A 21,398-nucleotide genomic window follows, 5' to 3' on the forward strand; every position below is an offset into this window, starting at 1 on the left:
TTACCAAAAGTAAAAAATTTATTTTACAGAGTGGTTGGCTTTTGTAATACATCAAAATTGTACTGCTATCCTCTATTCTCACTGCTGCCTCATGTCAGTGGTAGAAGTTTCTCTCAAATAATTTAGTGTACATTTAAAGTGGCAATACAGATTTTACTTAATGGACTTAAGTTATACTTAGAAACCAGTTTTATATACAGAAAATCCATAAATATAGAACTTTTAACCTATTTTATCCTAGGGCTATGCAAAAAATTGACTAGAAATTTTTCATTTGGGTCTTTGTAATAAACATGTAAATACATTATTTACAATGGAGGTGCTTTCTGACAAAGTAAACACACAGAAGTAATTTTGGTCTTCATCAGGATCCATCATTATACGTTCATTTTCAAAGATGTGATATATCATGTTCACTCAAATTTTAAGATTCCTGTTTTATACATAATTTAAATAATTATTTTACTTGTACAATTAATGCTTCATTCTGTATTTAAATTTCATTTAAGAAAGATTCCTTGATCCAACAGTAGGCAGCTTTAAAATCTGTTCCAAATACGGCAAAATGTCTCTGTACAATTTTCTTCCTTCTGGCGATACTGTAAATAGAGTCATTTACTCTTCATTGTTCATACCCCAGGGGTAATTCTCAAGTTATCTCACATGATGTAAGTACCATCTTTGTAGTATTTCATGGATTCCATTTGTTTTGTCATAGCCAGAACATCATGAAATCCAGTACTCAGGCCAGACATGTGTTGAAAGTATGCTTCTTTTTCCACTTGAATTGTTAAATTGTTTACTCCAGCATCTTTAAGTATTCCCGTAACCTGTTATAAAAATCCACACATTTAAAGCTTTTAGATTAATGCATTTAGTGCGTATGTGCTAAGTAATTGATACCACTTTTTTTTAAATAGCCACAGATAGTCAATGATATGTCCTCAAAGTAATGTTTATTATTCAGCTGGTCAAATATTACACAGAATCTTTCAGAAGGCCAGTAAACCACTGACCTGACATTTAAAGTAGAAAAGGAAAACAGCTATTGTTTCCTATTCAGTGGGTCTAGAGTAGGGATACAGGCACTCTTCTGATCTTTATCTCCAACCATGACATGTACCCTGCCAAATTTTTATTATTATTATTATTATTAATTTAGGGCTACATTTATAACTTGCTTCTCGACAATCTATTGAGAACCAAGGTGGATCATAAATGAAATTTTTTTTACGTTAACTTAAGCTTGTCCTCTAAATACTAAAACTTGATTTTTAGTGGGGAGGGTATAGCTCAGTGGTAGAGCTCATGCTTAGCATGCCCGATGTCCTGGGTTTAATCCCTAGTACCTCCATTAAAAATAAATAAATAACCCAATCCGCCACCCCAAACAAACCAAAAACACCCCCCTACAAAAAAAAAAACCAAAACCAAAACCAAACCAAACAAAACCCCTAAAACACTTAACTTTAATTTTTACCATTTTCGGATATAAAACACATCTAGATATAAAAAATAACATACTTGGACAGTTGAAAGATTGGTATTTTTGAACAATTAAATGACTGTTGAGCTGTATAACTTACAATGTGTGTAATTTTATGAATGAATTACCTCAACTGAAATTACTTTAAAAACATAAGATTGTTACCTGCTGTACTATTCTTTGTTCCAGCACATCAGATGTCACCTGTATATGAATTGTTCCTGCCACAACACTGGCAGAATGGCGCCAAAAATGTGGGTCTCGGTATGATATTAATCCTTCAATTTTCTGTATCTGTCAAATAAAAGGAGATGTGACTAATGAATGGACTTAGAAACTAATTTATTTAACATAAAGCAATCTTTTTGGTCCAGGAACCATTATTAAACTGATTTATAAAAACAAGTAATAGGAGAGCCCAGAAATGAGAAATGAATAGGAGGAATAACTAACTTGAGGTAAAAGTATCTAAAATATTTTGACCTGGCAGTGACGCCACAGAAGGAAGTCTGGAATAGAAAGTGAATAGGGTTACACAGGTGCCTTTACACCCAACTGCTGTACTCATTTTCACCTGTGTAAGATGTACTTTGTTCTAAACATCGGATACATTCAGTGATCTATGAGGTTCCCTTTACACTGATAAAAACATTTAAGTATTATTTGTTATATTCGAGATAACATGTTCTAAGTTATCCTCCATGTTCAACCACAGAGGACTGGTTAAATAAGTTACAGATTACCCATACATGTAACACTACACTGTCATTAAAAAAGTATTAGATTATTTAGACATAGTTAAGTGGGGCAAAATTTATAAAGCAGTACAAAACATTTACGGCCATTTTATTTTCAAAATATCTTTATATAGAAAAACAACTTTTAAAAGTGTTTCTTTCCAGGTGGTAGAATTATATGTGATCTTTTTCTTTTTTTGTGCTTTTCTGTACTTTGAAGTTTTCTGTAAAGGACATATATTATTTTTGAAGTAAAAAATTTTTTTTTGGTAGGATGTAGTATTTCACAAATTATGAGGTGAGAAAACTTTACTAATTTTATTAATGAAACGAGTGGGTTGTGATGCTATACCTTAAATATTCAAGATGCCGACTTTTCACCAGCAAATCCTAATTACTTTAAAATGATATGGCAAACCACAAGCTGAATACATTCTATTTTGTATTTGTTTTTTCCATGAACTGCCTACTTATACTCTCAGTCCATTTTTCTACAAGACTGTCATTTTCATTTTCATTTCTTGTTAGGTCAACTTACTCAATTTCAAATACTATTATAAAAGGAAGAAAAATAGTGAAGAAATTATATACAGTACCTTTTCTAAGGCAGTATGTAGTTCTTTTTCATATTCTGGGGGCAGTCTCAGAAGTAGAACCTGACAGGCGTCTTTAATCAGTGGGACTACACTGAGAAATATTAATACAGCAATAAAAAGAGAACAGAGGGGATCAGCAATGAACCATCCAAACTGCTCTATAAGAACGGTGGATACGATCACACCAATACTGCCAAGTGTGTCTGCCAAAACATGTAGAAATACACCTACAAATAAGATACATAAAATATTAAAAATTAAAGCACATGTAATTTAGTTCTTTTATTCACTCCACGAATATTACTGTGTACCTACTATCTACCAGGTACTCTCCTAGGGGCTAGTACTTCAAAATAACTAAAAATGATCACTTCCATCAAGGACTTCACAGTGTAGTGGTGAAGGTAAGGATGTGGGCAACTATAACAATGTGATGAGTCTTATGATGGTGTGGTTTGTCTGAGGTGGCTTCCTAGAAATCATACATAAGCCAAGTTTTGACATTACCTGAATTACTTATATTAAAATATCAGAAAAAACAGCTCAACATAAATGGCAATAAAAATTTCCTAGTTCTTTTGTAGTGAAAATACATAACAGCACACACTCAGTTTTCCTTGCAACTAATATTTAATCAACTGTCACCATGAAAAGGACTCTATAATTACAACTATTTATTTAAAAATGGATTTATGAACAATCGTGATCATTTTCTATAGCAGATGGCTTCAGACTTTTTAGCTACAGATTGCTTTTTTAAAATAAAATTGTACCAGAAGACCAGTACTTAATACAAATTAACAGTGTCAATTCAGAACACAGTTGAAAGTAGGACAATATTTGGCAAGGACTCACCCCTCATGTTAGCATTCATGCCTCCGCCTATAGATCCGTGGCTGTGACCATGCCCATGGTCACTGTGTCCATGTGCATGGTGTGAATGGCTGTGATCAGATGAGTGACAGCTTCCTTGAGAAGCTCCATGGCTGTGGTTATGGCCATGGCTAAAGGCACAGATACCAATAAGGTTTACTATCAGCCCTCCAACTGAGACTGGCTAGCAAAAAGAGAAAAGAAAACCTTTAAATTTGTAATTTAAAAAATAAATTTGCCTTTTAAAAGTTACTACATAGCTATATATGTTTTTGATTTACAGTTCTGAAAGTACTTATAATAAAACCTCACTAAGTTCAATATGTAAATTTAAAAAGCGTGAATTTTACAATATTTTAGAATAAGTTAATTTACAAATACCAAAGTACTGACAAGTAGGACTTAGATTGCTTTAATTAAATGACTACGAATAAAAAATGTACTTGATTCATGGCTTATGAATAAATAAATGATACCAAAGTTTTATTTTGTTTATTTAAATAAAGTTTGAAAGTATTGCTTGCTAGAGCAAATAAACACATAGCTGAAATCTCATTTATATTACTTGGTAAACTTTAACAGTTTAAAAGGCAATGATTGTAATTTACTAACTAATGGATTCCAAATATACTCTTATTGTGTCTTAAATAGAGTAAAATTTCCCGAAGTAAAAAAAGTACAATGGAAAAGCAAATATATAATAGTAATCTTTCATTTTTTAAAAACAGAGTAAATGGAATTATCTTGATTTAATGTTACCACAATAACACCCCAAACAATAAATAAAGTTAGTTACCCTTGATTATTCCCTTACAAAACGACTTTGAAAAGTAGTTCAGGATGCTATTTAATTTATATATGTCTACAATTTCTCCTTTAGAGAAATCCATTGTTTTATAAAAAGAACATATAAAAATAAGGGGACAGATCATTTTAATTACTTTTAATTAAAAGTAAAGGTAGTGAGAAGAGATTTACAACAGTAAACATGTACAGAACTTATTCATTTCTTCCTGTGACTCAGACCATCTGTCTGTCAGATTATAAAATTTCAGTCAGCTTTATGATCCTGAAGATTGTTCATGAATTGTGAATGAAATGAAATACTGCTTATGGAGATCTTATCACTTCATAAACACACCTTCTCTTCTCCTGAGAAATGCTGCATTTTTCTACATTTCATCAGAATAAAAAAAAAACACAAAAAGTGAAAGTCCCTTGTAATTTTACCAAGGGTTAGTCACTCCTAAGAAAATGGTGTATTTTCTATGCACATACTAATATAGATAGACACATACTTTTTTTAAACTAATAAGATCACATTAATACTGTTTTGTAATTTTTTTCACTTAGTATCTCTTGTAAATTTTTTCATGCCAGTATATATTGATAAACCTCATTTTTTATAATGGCCACATAATATCCTATCATATGAATGCCAAATTTAACTAGTCCTTTCACTGGTGAACACTGTTTTTTTCCCCCACCATTATAAACAATGGTAAAATGAATGATGGCCCTCTATACCCTTCTGTGAATATTTCTGTAATAAATATTAAAGGTCAAAGGATATGAGTATTTAAAATCCAAGATATATTTCTAAACTATAAACCAAAAACATTTTATTAATATAGACTTCCACCAAGAAGACTCATAACTGCTTTTAGTCATTCAACAATTAATAGCTGACTTCCTACTACCAGCCAGGTGCTAGAATTTAAGAGTTAATATATACAGTTCAGGTCCTGAAGATACTTACATCTTAACTGTGAAAGAATGACAAATTAAACAACGGTTTTAAGTCAATGTTGCTAAAAGAAGAAAGTTCAAGATACAATTGAAATTTCAGAAAGGGAAATGTACAAATTTTGAGGTGGGAAGAGAAGGATTAAGGCAAAGTATCCCACCAGCGGCAACACTAGAAGCAAAGTCTTGAGGAAGGTGGAAAGGGCAGAAGTGAGGGAAAGGCATGAGAACTACAAGGAACAGCACGTGTAAAGGTTTGGAGGTATAGGGAGAAGAACATTAAGTTTCCTTAGCAGTAATTTAATCTGGAGTAAAGCCTCTGCAAATTTCCTCAGGTATTCAGAAACAAATCTTCAAACAAAAACATCTAGTAAGTCAGAAAAAACATCTGTATGTTATGGAATGTCATCTATTATTTTGACGTGTTAGAGAAAAGGATTAATTAATTTCCAAGAGTCAGCAGTGTAAATGTAAACAGCAAGATAGGAAGTTAACTGATTTAAATCAAAAATAAAAATAAAACCTTCCTAGGTCAAGCTACAAGTAGTTAAACTTTAGCAGGGAAAGAGCTGTATGAGTAGAAATTCAAATAGGAAAATGAAAAGACTTACTGTTAACATGTGTGTGTCTAATTCTGGAGGATCAATTAATCTAGCCACCGACTCCATAAACACAAAAAAAGCTATTACCATTAGAAAAAGCCCATTAATAAATCCAGAGAGAATTTCTATTCGTCCATACCTAAAAATGCAGAATATATTTTTAGAAAAGGAAAATGACAAATATTTAAAAAATACAAACATTGCTATGTTACAAATGAGGAAATAAGTCTAGATTTTCAACTATACAATAGCAAGATAGAAAATTACCAAGGTTTTAAATATAATAGTAATGCTGGGCGGTTCTTTCCATATGCGTATCTGTTGAAATTGTATATATTTATCAAAGTTGTTCTTCAGTGTTTCCTCTTACACAAAGCCTGTCCTAATTTCTTAGCAAGAAGTTATTTGTCACTCCTTTAAGCCCTTGATAGTCTCTGTATCTCTGTTACAGCACACAGATTCAGCTTTGTATCAAAATTATTTGTATTTTTGGTTCATCCATCTTTCAAAATATACACAATTGAAAATAAGAGCTGAATTTATTAATCTATCTACAACAGGTCTTATCAAAATACCTTGGACAAATAGGGATTCTACTATTGGTTGAACTGAATGATTCACTTAATGAAAGGACACTGCATGCATAGCCACTTCAAATTTTGAATGCCCTAACAGCAAAGACGTGAATGACCACACAAATTCCTCTGCCTCAAAGAACATGTTGGGCATTTTTGCTTCCTACCTATGAGAGGGATTTGTCAGGGAGTGTAATCTTAAGCTATTGCCATGCAGTATTTATCAACTGCTTGGCTTATTTCCTCTTACCTACTTCAAATTGAAAAATGAAGCTCTGAAAAATTATTTGTATTAAAAGTAGTAAAATTTTATTCCCTGAGATGGAATTCGCTGTATCACCTTGAGAGTCAGTGTACCTACCCATAGGAGAAAATCCGAGTTGCTTTCCATCTACTCATCAAGGCAGCAAAAAGTCCCATGACCAAAGCAGAGCAGTCGAAGAGCATGTGGAAGCCATCTGAGATCAGACCCAGACTATTGGTCAACACGCCATAGAATAATTCCACAAAGGTAAAAAGCTAAAACATGTTTAAGAAAAAATAGGGGAGGAGTGTGTTGGGAAATACTGTTTCAAGAGAGATTTATCAGAATTTAATCATAAGGATTTTAACCCTTAATTACCCAAACCTTACTTAAAGGTTATTCTTACTCTTTATTTAACTGACACTCATACAGGAATCCTCATTTCATATAGTGTAAGAAACAAAGCTAAATCAGATATGTCCATCTTATAAATTATTTAAAAGGAGTTAGTTTTATTTACATGCCTGTTGAACTCAATACACTAGATTATAAAATGTTAGCAATCCGGTTGGCAGTGAGATCCTATCAGGAATAGATAAAAACCTTTAGAAGCTACATTTTCTACTGATTTGAAATAGCACACTAAACTAACATTTCTAAAATACCTCAAAAATCATTTCTTTAAGCAGTGTGACTATGATCCTGTAATCTTTCTACTACTCAGAGAAAATATAATTTTAGCCCATCTCTAATTACTAGAAATTTGAGAATTACTAAAATTGTATCAGAACTGTCAAAATTAAAATATTACGCTTTTAAGATAATTCTGATATTTAAAACTCTTACCAGATTCAAGCACAAGAAGTAAAAGATCTGCCTAGAGTCATTCTCCTCAAGAATTTGTTTTAGTGATTCCTTAATAAACCTAGGGATCGAATGGGAGCTATGCTGAAAAGCATCACCCATGAAGTTATAAAGTGGTGTTCCTTCAGGAGAATATCCAATTAGGGTACCTTTCTGTCCTCTCTTAGAAGGAGATGATAAGATGTTGGCAGCTAAAAAAAGAAAAAATAAAGAATATTACAAAAAGTTTTAAAAGTTTAAGCTACCAAAACCCAACATAGTATCTGTCAGTACTAAATGTAAGCACTGAACAAATTCCCAAATTAAGTAAATGACTGAACATCAGAATCCATAAGAATAAATTTGCTAAGGGGAAAAATGCTTACACAAAATGAAGAATACAGCACTCACTACCACTCCTCCAGAAAGGACGTGTTCAGTGCTCTCCTGGTGTGCTGCTTTATTCATAGCTCGAAGCTGGTCTGTTATTGGATGAGTCCAAAAATTTCCAAAAAGTAGAGCACTAATAAAAATGGGAAAGGATCCATAGCGGGCACACTTGGAAACTTCCATTTTGACTGAACACATGGAATCGACATAGAAATCCAGGATCATGACAAAAAAGATAACCGTTGTGAAAGGCATAATGAGAGAAAACCAAGACTCGACTTTACTCTAGAAATTGAAAAAAAAAACTGTCAATACTATATGGGTAAAAGTTCATATCTTATGCTTTAGTTAATCCCTTTACGTATAAACAAATATTCCCATGATTCAGTATGATTTATAAAATGCCAACATATAAGAGCTATAAGATATTGGCACTTTTCCCATTGTTCCCTAAAGTATTAAAAAACAAAAATATTATTGTTTAATAATTTTATAAATATTTGGTGACACCCAATCCTTGGGTTTGTGGGTATTAAATTGCTTCTATAACTAATTCCTTTGGGTCATAGGAATGGAAGGAATATATAAATGTAATAGTGCTTGATTTGTATTTTCTATCAACAATAAAGTTAACTCTAAAAAAATTTCAAAAACTACAAAGAAAATGCAAAGATAATTTAAGCCATTTGCAACATCAAACTGAAACAAAATACGGTATACTGAACTAAAATTTATAATAGCAATTCACTTTACTCATTACAAGTAAATTCCTGCTCTCACCTCAGTTGTCACAGAAAGAACTATGACCCATGGGCATAGGAGAAGCACAGAAACAAGATGGGATAAAGCTTGAAGACGTTTGGCTCCACCAACATCTATGGAGAGTTTTCTGGAAGCTGTATGAAAACCAACTTTACAACACAAAGCCAGTACTAGCAACAATACTCCACCCTATGAATAAAAGCAGGTAAGTCTCATTAGAAACACACAGTCCACTACCCAACCCTTAAATACACAGTATTTAAAGAAATGGACCTAGTATGTTTTTTCTATAACCCAAATTACTGAACTACATAAATGGCTGGCAGTATTATAAATTACTGATAACTTATTTTAAATGAACTTTTAAAGTTATAGTTGCTGTAACTTTTTAGAAACAAAGGTAAGAACATACCTTGTGATCTGCCACACCTAAGAAGCCAATGGCTGTGTAAAGCATGTGAGTTAGAGCACTGTCATGATGTCCTTCAGCTAAGTAAGTTGGAGTAAAGGAAAAGAATTCCAAATATTAATCCTGAAGTTCTTCTGAAATTTTAGTTACATTATTTTGGCTTGACTATACACTAGTCTGAGGGCCTCAAACCTGACTACCCTCAATAATGTTTCTGTTAAAAAAAGGAAATAATTTAAAATTTAATTTTGGGACATAATTTATAAATTGGAATGGCCTATACTTCTTCTGTTGTCTCCAAAACAATTACAATAGCACTTAAGACACAGTTGTTAAATTTTAGTACATAACCTCCAAAAGACACAGGCACAAATACTATAAGTAGGACAAGGGACAAGAGCAAAGAACCTCCTTAGACCACTCCTATCCAATGGAATTAAGGATGACCTTTTGGAATGGTGTGTCAAAGCAGTCCTAAATCTATTTCTAAGTCACTGACCACATAAGCCTCAGCAAAGCAAACAGCAAGCAAAAGAGGATAGTGTGGCAACAGTTGTCTAACAATCAACCTGGAGTTCTGCAAAGTCATGCCATCCTTTTTCACTGTAACAAAGTAAACTGGGCAGTTTTAGGGCAGTGTCACAAAGCAGAAGAATCAAAACTGATGCTCTCAGTTCTGCTAAATGGAGTGGGCAAAGGTATGCAGATAGGAAAGAACAAGGTATGTCTGTAGAGGAAAATGAGTAGACATATTTGATTGGAAAACTGGGGTTACCTAAGAGAAGAGTGGTGGCTGAGGTGGAATTTAGAGCAAGAGAGTGAATACCAGATTAAGGAATTAGAACTTTTTCTTTCAGGCAAGAAGATGCCAAGGTTTTTCATTTAATCTCAAAAGTTTGTATTTAATAGTTCCCACTGACTTCTAAAGGGAGCATTTAAACTGTTAAATCAGAAGGGAGCAAAGAGACTGATTTTGTTTGAGTGGTAAGTCTTTTTTTTTTTTTTAAAGCACAAGGACATTCCAAAATACTCTTTCATTATCCCTAAATTTCTGAAAACTTAGGGTGCTGAAAAGACATTGAGATGCCATAAGATACTTAATTTAGAATGGATTTATTCATTATTTGAATCCTTGTTCAGAATACCTACATTAATCTATGAGAGTTTCATTCATGATCGATCGGTTTAATTCAGTCACACCTTCATTTCCCATTCTGCCAGTCTTCTATTTTTCTGCAAGACTGAAAAACTCAGATCTTTTGCAAAAGGATACGATGTTCAGCCATTTTAGCCATGAGATCATCATTGTCGAAAAGCAATAGGCAGATCACAGCAATTATGAAAAAAGCAGCCCCCCTTGTCTGAAAATGAAGAGAATAATACGAAGTGGCTATTTCAAAAGTTAATTTTTAAGACTACAACTATACAAATGCTAAAGAAAATTTTTTTCAAATAAATATTTAAAGAAAAAAATAACATGACATTAAAGGCCTTATACTATATAATACAAATTTACAGTATTAACAGTTAAGATAAGTAAAGAGCTCCAACAAATTTTGCAGGATATTTTAAGGGCACTTAAAACATATATTAATGACAACTTCCAACTGTCTCCTTGCTAATATGGCTAGGCATGTTACCATACACAAACCGTTAAATGCCCACAGAACTAATCTTAAATGTTACTTTGCTTTTGTTTGAAAAACCCAATTAGCTAAGGAATAATTAGTAGTGACTTATTTTATTCTACAACATGCAAGTGATAGAGAAGACAGTTGATTTACAATAATATCAATATTCTAGTTACCACTCTTCTAGGATAAAAGAACTAAGAAGGCATGTTAAGAAAATCAACAAAGTCATTTCTAATATCCAGTAAAGGTATAAGGCACTTAAAAGCTGATAAACTTACGTTCTCATTTCAGGGAAAGGAGTGTGACAAAAGAAAATTATAGAAAGGACATACTAGCAAGGTTTATGCAAATATTTCAGAATTTGGGGTACAGAAGCAATCTAAAAAGCATTATTTACACAGTCCCTATTTACAAATTTACAGGTGTAACACCAGATACTTACATAAAGTAAATATTTTAAATGAAAAACGATTAATCTGTTTTATTCATTACATGATTACTACACTTGATAAATTCTCTATTAATGTGGTAGGTATTCTGACTAAAGTCAGTATACATAAACCACACAATTTAAAATTTCATCATTTTCATTGGATCAGGATACGGTAACATTGACAATACCCAAATATGGAGAATATAATTTAATCTTTTGATAACAAAGAGGGCAACTGAGAATTCTGCAGTGCTTCAGAGTCAGAACTGAGGAAAAAATAAAAATTACAGACCTTGTCAGATGCCTAGATTCATTACTGACACTAATGAGAAGAGATGCAAGGTCTGTACTCTCCTTTCTGATTATTAGTGCAGCAAAATTTTTGTTTAATGTTTTAAAGTCATTTGTATTTCTCTTGTGAGTTGTCTTTCCCTGTCCTTTGCTTATTTCTGTTGAGGATCTTAAACATTTTGTTAACTGATTTGAGTGATTATATTTTAAAAGAAATGTAAAACTTTTATTTGTGGCAATTTGTTACTGTTGTTAGTTTGTTGTTAGCACAATAATTTCTGTTACATGGAAGTTTGTAATCATTATGAAGTCAAATGTACTGGGTTTTCCCTTTGTGATTTTTTTTCCCCACGGCTTGTCTGCTCGGAAAGTTCTCTGCCCATAGATTAATCATCTATCTATATATTACTCTATGTTTTTACAAATATCTTTTTTTTTTTACCCACAAAAATCTTTAATCCACTTGACATTTATTTTGGAGCACTCAGTGAGTAAGGGGGAAAGATTAAATAGTAGCATATACTTGAATATCCATGATCCAATTTGAAATCTACAGGCTGCCTTAGATACACTCTGCTCTATTTGGCATGTTACTTTACTTTATTCATCTGCCTCCATCACTTAGCCTGAAAGACCCTTTCAGAATGAGACTATTTTACCTTATTTACCTTTATTTCTCCTTTTCTCTATAACTAGGACAGTGCATCACACACAGGAAGCATTTAATTTGGTAAATAAAATTACTGTAGCTGTAAGAATTTATAATTGCAGACTGGTGATGCACTTACCAAAAAGAAACTAATGTTTAAATTATGTAGGATGAACAGAGTTTCCAAGCTGGCAAAATATTCATCAGACTTTAAATATAATCAGTTCTTAGGTATGTATTTTCCAAAAACGATGTACAGGAGTTAAGAATGAGGTAGGGGAGGGAATCTGGTATACCATGAAGATGTTTGTGGTGATTAGTCAGTTATGTATCTTGATTGTGGTGATGGTTACACAAATCTATACACATAAACAAATACACACATAAGAGTGGATGTAAAACTGGTGAAATCTGAATAAGGGCTATGGATTGTACCAATGTCAATTTCTTGGTTTTGACAGCATACTTGAGTTGGGTTAAGAAGTTACTTTTGAAACTAAGGGAAGTGCACAAGGACCTCTCTGTACTGTATGTGCAGCTTCCTGGGAATGTATAATGATTTCAAAATAAAAAGTAAAAATAAAACGTTTGTGAGAAAAATTTATAATTAGCAGAAAAAGCCCCTGTATTCTTTTAAATGGTAAAGGATACTATTTATTGCCTTGGATGATATTTTACATTTATACTTTCAATTTTCAAGTAACTAATAATGGAAAATTCTACCTTTGCTGGTCCTCCTCCAGAACTAGTGAACAAAACACTGAGCAGTGAGATGACAACAATATCACTGTGTTCGAATAGCAGCAAAGTCCTACAAAAATAAAACATTATCATTCATGAAATATATCTGATCTTTATCAGGAAGCATGAATTTAACTAAAGGAAGAGAAAATAAATTTTTCCCCTTGATTTCATAGAACATTACAGGAAAAGTAGATAGTTACAACTGTTTTGGAAAACATTTTGGCATTATCTACCTTAGAAAGGTTGAAGCTACAAATATCCAATGATATGATTTGTAGGATACTACTTATACTACTTATATCATACAGATTTCTTGTATATTTGTACCAGGACACACTTATAAGACATCAGCATTGTCTGCAGTAGCCCCAAACTGGAAACAATCTAAATGCCCACTGAAGAGAGAATGGATAATATAACAAGAGTATATTCACTCGACTCCTACACAGTGGTAAAAATGAATGCAGTTCTATGAATATACTAAGAAATATAGAACTGTACACTTTATAGACAATGTTTGGGTCCTCTTCTCCCTCCGATTCATACATTGAACCTAGTCCACACAGTGATGGTATTAGAGGTACGGAGCACCTTTGGGAGGTGCTTAGGTCATGAGGGTGAAGCCCTCACCTCATGATGGGATTAGTGCCTTAAGAGACCACAGAGAGCTCCCTTGCCCCTTCTGCCACGTGAGGTTACAGTGAAGAGACAAGATAGCTGTCTATGAACCAAAAAAAGATCAGTCACAGACACTGAATCTGCTTCACCTTGGTCTTCCTAGCCTCCAGAACTATGAGAAATAAATTTGTATTTTTTATAAGTCACCAAGTCCACAGTATTTCTGTTATAGCAGTCCAAACGGATTAAGACAAAAGTGAATTTTAATGGTATGTGAATTATATTTTATGGTATGTGAATGAACTACATATATACTACACACATTAAAATGGGCAAATCTCAAACATAATACTGAATGGACTGAGGAGCCCAGCGACGTCCCTCGGGGAGGGTCAGCCCCCATGCTCAGCAGGTGACTCAGGGGCCCGAGCCCCAGGCCAGGTCGATGGGAGGCTGCAGTGTGCACACCATGATCTCAATAAAAGCTGTTCTGACATGGGAAAAAAAAATTACTGAATAGAAAAAGTATGCTGCAGATAAATACCTGCAAATAAATAACTTGCAAAGTTAAACATTAAAAAAGAAACATGTACATATATGGTAAAGAAAACCAAGAGAATGAAAAACAAAACTAAGATGCTGGTTACATCCAATGGTAGAGGGAGAGGGGGTACAATCAGGAAGGGGATACACAGAGCTTCAAAGGTATTGGTAAGGCTTTATCTGGGGGACTGCGTGTTAATACATGAATAGTCATCTTATTATTTAAACATATTTATTTATATTTATTCTTTTATATATGTAACATTAAAAAAATTTAAAAACATAATCACCAGCCAAAGGGAGCTTATAGGATCTACATGGCAACAGATTTTTCAGCTGCTCATTAAAAAATTTTTCATTTTTCCTCATTACTCAATAGTCTGTAATGAGAAAACAGCAATGATAACTTTAGTTCTATTAGTATGTGGGAGATTACAATTTTAAAAAATAAATATATCAGCAGAATGTTACTAACCTAAAATAAGACAGGCTATGAAACACCAAAGGAGTCTAATTAAGAAACTGAATGATGATTTTAGTAAAGGAATGAGTGGGGCCCTGTTGGCAGAGGAGCTGGTGGTATGAGGGGTTATGAGGGCAGAAGCAGATGATGAAAGAGCCAAGTAAGAATTCAACAATTTTCCCTCTCCTTCCTTATCCTAACACGTAGGGACAGTGATTTAGTAACACACACATAGACCAAAACAACACTTCATGAATAAGAAATTAAAAATATTAGAGATGATAAGCAATACTACCTCTCAGTCATACTCAAGCATAAGCTGAAAGAGCTTTTCCCAAGCTGAGACATTCCAGCCAGCTTTCCCACCACTCCAGGATGCTGTTGCTGTCACAGACAGGGATGTGACACTGGAATCATACATACTTCGCATTTGACAAAGTACAGGGTAAACAAGCAACAGGGACCAAACCCAGAGCTATTCTATTGGTTGAGAGAGGGGAAAGGGCTTTACACAAAGCACTTCCCAATGATGACTTTCTCCTCTGTCCACCCTACTATTTGGAGTGAGATTCTTTAGAACATCCTCCATCTTACTCATTACTTCTTGTCCCCATATTCCCCCTTCATCAATGGCAATGTACTTTTTCTTACACATTTACTCAGTAAGTATAATCATTTAGAGACAGAGAAATATTACAAGAATGCGTATGCACAGTTGCACATGTTATAATTCCTATTAAATAACCCTAAAGCACTCCCCACCCCACAAATGAACCATTTACATAAAAAGATCACTCTTAAAAAAAGAAAAGATCATTCTATATAGATTTACGGAAATATGAAATGAGAGTTAATCTGATGATAGGCACACTATTCCCAAGACATTTGTTTATAATCCTATCTTTCAAATAGTTTCTGTGGGTAGTAGAGGATTTTCCGAGTAGTAGGTGGGGAATAAAAGCATTTCAAAATGTTTTTGCTCTTCTCCTTATTGTTTGATTTTATTTGCCATTTCAGATTTTTCGTTTCTAAAATCAGCCACTAAAAGAGATCACCAATGAATAATAAAAAAGCCACTGAAGCTAAAATTTTTCTGAAACTGTTTGGACCCTAGTAAAGTATCTATGATAGTCATGACCAATATATTAATTGCATTCACCAAAGAATTAGTCCACAAACTAAACAGGCTCTCAGTACAAATATACTTGTTGAGTTGTACCCAATGTTACAGAAGTGAAAGAAGCATTTGTACATAATAAACACAAATATTTGACATAAAACATAATGGCACAAACTAATATCCAAAGTGAAGAAATACAAACAAACATTCAAAATATGCATTTTTACTTACCTTAATGGTCCACAAAGAGTGAGGCCAAAAAACCACAAGAGTGAAATGATACATCCAGCAACCGCATGTTTAAATATTTTGATCCACTAAAAATGGAAACAAAAAAATAAAAAATTTCAGTCATACGTTTTGCTAAATATCTCAAAATGTTAAATAAAACACCTAGGGAAAGATGATAGTAACAGATATTTTAAAGGCTAAATAACTACATATTTTGAAATGAAAAATAGTATTAAGACCCCTTAACTAAATCTAGATTTGCAAGATAGTATTGTTTTCCATTTTCTATATTCTTGTCTGATGTTAGATCTTGAAGTATTTTTCTACAGAGTACAATTTTCTCTGTTTTGTATACTAGTTCTCACAAGTTTGCTAGGAACACAATGTTTTAGTCTTTAAATTCTTCTCAGCAGGAATATTCAATTTTTCAATTACTTGAAAAGAGGGGGAAAAAAACTAAGACGGGGTTTAAAATATTAATCTCATTTGATTTTTTGGGAGGGAAGGTAACTAGGTTTATTTATTTATGTATTTTTATTTACTTTTAGAGGAGGTACTGGGGTTTGAACCCAGGACCTTGTGAATGCTAAGCATGTGCTCTACCACTTGAGTTATATCCTCCCCCTCTTCATTTGAAAAAAAATTTTTGGTCTCTGAAACAGAGGTACTTAAATTTGTCATTCTAATAAAAAAAAAAATCATGGCACAGGTTTCTAAGTTGTGGCATAAAGCAAACATGTAGTAGGGTAAAACTACTGTCCAAAGAGGTGGTACTGTGAGATGATTATGCAGAATGCAGGACACTTCTGATATGCAGGTTCAAGCTCAGATACTTAAAGGGAATAATGATGATCAGGGTGACAGCTAATACGTATTGCATATTCTCTGTATGCCAGGCACTATTTTACTATTTTAAGAACTTTACATGTTTTAATTCATTTATTCCTCACAGCTTCATTAGGAAGGTGTTATCTCCATTTTACAGGTGAGAAAAGGAAGGTAGAGGAATTAAGTAAATTGCTCAAAGTAAGTGTTAGTAAGGAGAACAAACATGAATTTGTCTGACTCCAGAGGCCTCATTCTTAACCTCTATGTTTTATCTGCTTCTCAGTGACATTTATACTAGGCTCTTGGGCATGTCTACATGTGGGATTTGTAACTCTTCCAGAGTATGGATCCTGTATTAAAGAAAATAATTATATGCATGCTTTAAAAATGTTCTACCCTCCTCTACATTCCATTTTAAACATTCCATCATCTTAGGACTTGATAGTTTACTCTTGAAGCCTCAGTTCTGAAACGATTAAGCCAAGAGCAAGCTAACTTTGGAAGCGTTCTGCTGTGCACCTAAAATCATTCATTAAGTAACCCTGATCAAGGAAAGAGCATTGTCTCCCGGCCCACCGGGTAAGAAGCTACTAGGACAAAAGAATTCTGCAAAAAACTCACCTGGTGTTTGGTAATAGTTTTCCCAGAAGAAAAAGGCTTTTGAAACAAAACCATAAAAAACGCAGTCCTGTGAATAATGAAACATTAATATATCAATATTAATCAATCTTATATACAAGGTGTGGCTTTAAGTAAAGACATCTAAACAAATATACTAGAACTTGAAGGGTATGTCAGACTCTAAAGAAATAGTATCAGAGAACAACACTTATTTTAATAAGGCTTCCACTGCAACACCTTGGAAATTCTTCTTTCTTTGCTAACTGCCTCCAGAATTGGTTTACAAGCCACAAGAGAAAAGAATTCTCCATATTTTTTCACACTTTGAAATACCAAAGAAAATAATTTCTATATTCTCCAAAATTTAGTAATAACAAATTTTGAAATAGGAATGAATAAAGTTCTAATCATATATCCCTATCTTTCACATTCCCAAAATAGTTATATAAAAATATGTACAACTGGTACTTAAAATCTCCTTGTCAAGAATCACTCCCCATAATTACTACAATTAAACCTCCAGGAGTCTAACAGATTCTTACTAATACAGAAGGTGGTCACTATCAATCTCAAGGTCCAGAGAAGCTTTATTTAGAGAGAATTTCTTAAGATATACAGAATGTAAAATTTATACCATATGAGGACCCTGTACTGTGAAAGGAACCTGTGGTGAACACAGCCCAGCATGTTTGAACTTGGAAAATAAGAGACATTTGTGCCAAGATAAGTCTCAGGTAATAGTCTATGCCTGCTGGAAGACCAGACTGCACCAATAATATGGTCTGCGAATCCAGAGGGCCCCTGAGACCCTTTCAGGGAGCTGTGAGGTCCAACTATTTTTATAGACATATTAAGATATTATTTGCCCTTTTCACTCTTATTCTCTCAGGAGTACAGAGTGGAGCTTTTCAGAGGCTGGTTCATGTGAAATACTGTAACAGACTGAATGCTGATGCAGATATGAGAGTCCAGCTGCCTGTTATTAAGCCAGATGTTATCAGAGTCTGAAAAAAAAGCCTCATTAACACAAACGAAAGTAAAAGTCTATATTTTGGCAAGCTAACAGAGTATGACAATCCTTTTTTTTTTTCCAGTCTCTTTGTACCTCTACTGTAACCTTAGATATTCTTTTAAAAAATATTTTATGATGTATCTGTCAGGAGGAATAAATTGCAGAAAATATTCTATGTAACATTTCCTAAAGATATTCAGCTTAAAGAGGATTTTCAAAGAAGTTAAAAAGCATTAAGGAAAAGAAGAACCACATACTCACCCAAGTTTTAACATAAAAATGAACTGAACAATGTGAACCACTTTTAGGAGATCATATGATTCAAAAAGTCCCACAGCCTTCAAAAGTTTAGTGAAACACAGTAACACAATATATTTCGTTAATCTGAAAAGTAAAAACAGAAACAAGTTTCAGTATCATTGGAATCACAAGGAATTCTGTAATCTTTGTTTTTTTCTTACTATACAATAGGGGTAAAACCATAAATATAAACAAAAAATGAAGCAAAAACTCAAACAACTCACCATCCATCCATGTGATAACTACTATTAACACTATGATATATACTTCTAGATTCTTTTCAATGTATGTCTATGAACATATTATGTATAGACACAGCCTGTTAAAAAAAGGTCAAACTAAAATAAAAATGTTCTTGGTTAACTGAGTTGCCTCAACTATTTTATAATGTACTTCTTAAACAATTAATCCAAACGAAGAGAATGAAAACAGAAACCAAACTCTATCTGCCATGAAATAAGAAGACCACAGTACTGAAAGGTAAGGAGGAATGGTAAATGCCTTAGGTTTGCCTCTTTTTCCTAAGTGACTGCAGTGAGACTCACAGATTAAGTCAATGACCTGACCTAGAAGTCCTGAAAAGGCTCAGGAATCTGAGCAGCTCAGAAAGGGTGTGGAGAGCTGAAAAGAGAAGGACCATTAGGAAGTCTTCCAGGTAGTTAGGTCCCCAGATTCCCATCCAGCACAGCCAGGCAACCATCCCTCCTCAATCATGACAGGACATGTGAAGCTTAGCCTCTGGAGAGGTCTAGACATAAGACAAAGGGGAAAGGAGGGACGAGGTGTTGGATGAAAATAATGGAGATTAAAAGGAAGTTTCTCTTCTTAACCACATCCTACTTGCGTTCCCTCATTTACCTCTAACATCCTAAGAGCCAAGCTTCAATCTCCCAGCAGGAGATCCCTTCTTTGGAGAAGCCCACTAGGGGATAAGCCCCATACAGGTTTTCTAACCAGCTTTTTAGGGCTCACTCAAATATGAATGGCCAAATATGGATAACCAATCCCTTAAGATAAGCCTATAATATAAGAGACCAAACAAAAACAACCCTAGAAATGTAAAAGATATAGAGATCATAGAAAATAGCAGAAAACAACAAAAACCATAATATTCTTTGATAAGAAAGAATAGTGCATCCATGAAAAAATTAGGCTGCCATAAAAAGAAAGGAAAAAGGAGCTCCTGAAAAAGTAGCTAGAAAACAGAGAAGAAATCATCTCAGTTTTCTAGACTGGTAGTCATCTTTAATCATATATGTCGAGTAATAAAAACAATTCTGCAGGTAAAACCCATTATTTATTTGTAAATAAAAAACATGTACTACTGTACTGATATTATTATATATTATAAAACATACACAAATTAGAAATGAAAAAGAATGAGATAAAAAGTTGAGAAATTCTAATATTTCTTCCCCTACCCTAACAGATTATCTTTGCAAGTCATTCAGGAGACTGCTTTTTAAGTTTTCCTCTAACAGTTGTTAATAAATTAAAAAGGAGATACAAGGGATGTCCAAGATCAGCACACTGGCAGGAATTTCTCTACCAATGGGAGGAAAATTCAAAAAAATAAACATGGATGTTTAAAGGAAACCTGTCATTCAAACAGTAGAGTTAAAACAATTTGGTACACAGTGGTATCAGTGTATGCAGAATGATATAAAAATTGATGAATGTGAATCATTGAGTACCATGGCACTGAATCAACAAACAGTAACCTGATTAGGAAGTCACAAAAATATATATTTTAGGGAGATTTTGATGCAACTATTAAAATAAATTTCAGTCCCTGAAAGAATGAATTTCAGCAGTTCCAACATCTTCACCATCTGAATGGCTCCTTTCTGTTTTAGTCCAAGTAATATCATACTAAATTAAATAAAGTCAGATTTGGAACAAAGTGGATTTTTTTTATCATGAACATAATCTGGTGGTTTTAACATTGTGATCATTAATCACCAAGAAGCTAATAAAAATGTTATTGTGGAATAATGAAAGTCAAATCCTAAAGCACAGAAGTTCCTACTTAATTCACTTGTAGAACAGTATAAACTTCACTGAAATTTCTGTTAAAAAGATCAACTAGATTTTCTGGGGTGATAAAAATGTTTTATAGCTTGATTGTGCTGAAAGTCATATGGGTATACATTTGTGAAAAATGCAAATTAGTACCTTTAAAATCTATGCATTTTACTGTGAGTATATGTCAATGAAAAAGGGAGTAATGGAGAAAATAATAAAATTTATGAGACCAAGTGTATTTTGTTTCTGGATTGTCTGTAGACTGGCTGAAAACACAAAGGACAATATGGAAAATCTACCAAATCTCTAGCAATTTTCTAGGTATGAAAGTAAATGTATGTGTGCTAGAAAAAATAGAACACTAACATTAAGAGCTGAAAAACACCTTAGAGATCATCTAGCCCAATTCCTCTCATGTCATAGGCTTGGAAGTTGAAGCCCACAGAGTTAGCTAGCATCAAGCCCACATCTCTTAAGCATGCTCTTTTAATATGTCACACAGAAAATCAAAGTTCAACCAAAAGGCTTTGAGGGTTCCCATCTTCTAAACTGTTCCCAATTATACATTCACACTGGCTCACACGAACAGTAAAATCATCTTTAAATATGAAAGACAAAATGCG

At 33.4% G+C, this 21,398-nt stretch overlaps 1 protein-coding gene across 1 annotated transcript in view; it reads right to left on the bottom strand.

Annotated features, from left to right (window-relative positions):
• SLC30A5 (solute carrier family 30 member 5) overlaps positions 1-21,398 on the bottom strand; it is a 27,061-nt gene continuing 5,663 nt past the window's right edge. The window contains exons 2-16 of the mRNA XM_006197543.4: positions 18,712-18,834; positions 17,439-17,505; positions 15,990-16,075; positions 12,994-13,081; positions 10,537-10,624; positions 9,267-9,343; positions 8,873-9,043; positions 8,089-8,377; positions 7,706-7,914; positions 6,977-7,134; positions 6,050-6,179; positions 3,675-3,876; positions 2,820-3,046; positions 1,652-1,780; positions 1-830 (exon numbers count right to left, since the gene is read on the bottom strand). Coding sequence (XP_006197605.2) covers positions 660-830; positions 1,652-1,780; positions 2,820-3,046; positions 3,675-3,876; positions 6,050-6,179; positions 6,977-7,134; positions 7,706-7,914; positions 8,089-8,377; positions 8,873-9,043; positions 9,267-9,343; positions 10,537-10,624; positions 12,994-13,081; positions 15,990-16,075; positions 17,439-17,505; positions 18,712-18,834 — 2,215 coding nt within the window. The 3' untranslated portion in view covers positions 1-659. The remainder of the gene's footprint in view (positions 831-1,651; positions 1,781-2,819; positions 3,047-3,674; positions 3,877-6,049; positions 6,180-6,976; positions 7,135-7,705; positions 7,915-8,088; positions 8,378-8,872; positions 9,044-9,266; positions 9,344-10,536; positions 10,625-12,993; positions 13,082-15,989; positions 16,076-17,438; positions 17,506-18,711; positions 18,835-21,398) is intronic.

This window comes from Vicugna pacos, chromosome 3 (assembly GCF_048564905.1).
Source record: "Vicugna pacos chromosome 3, VicPac4, whole genome shotgun sequence".
Lineage (NCBI taxonomy): Eukaryota > Metazoa > Chordata > Mammalia > Artiodactyla > Camelidae > Vicugna > Vicugna pacos.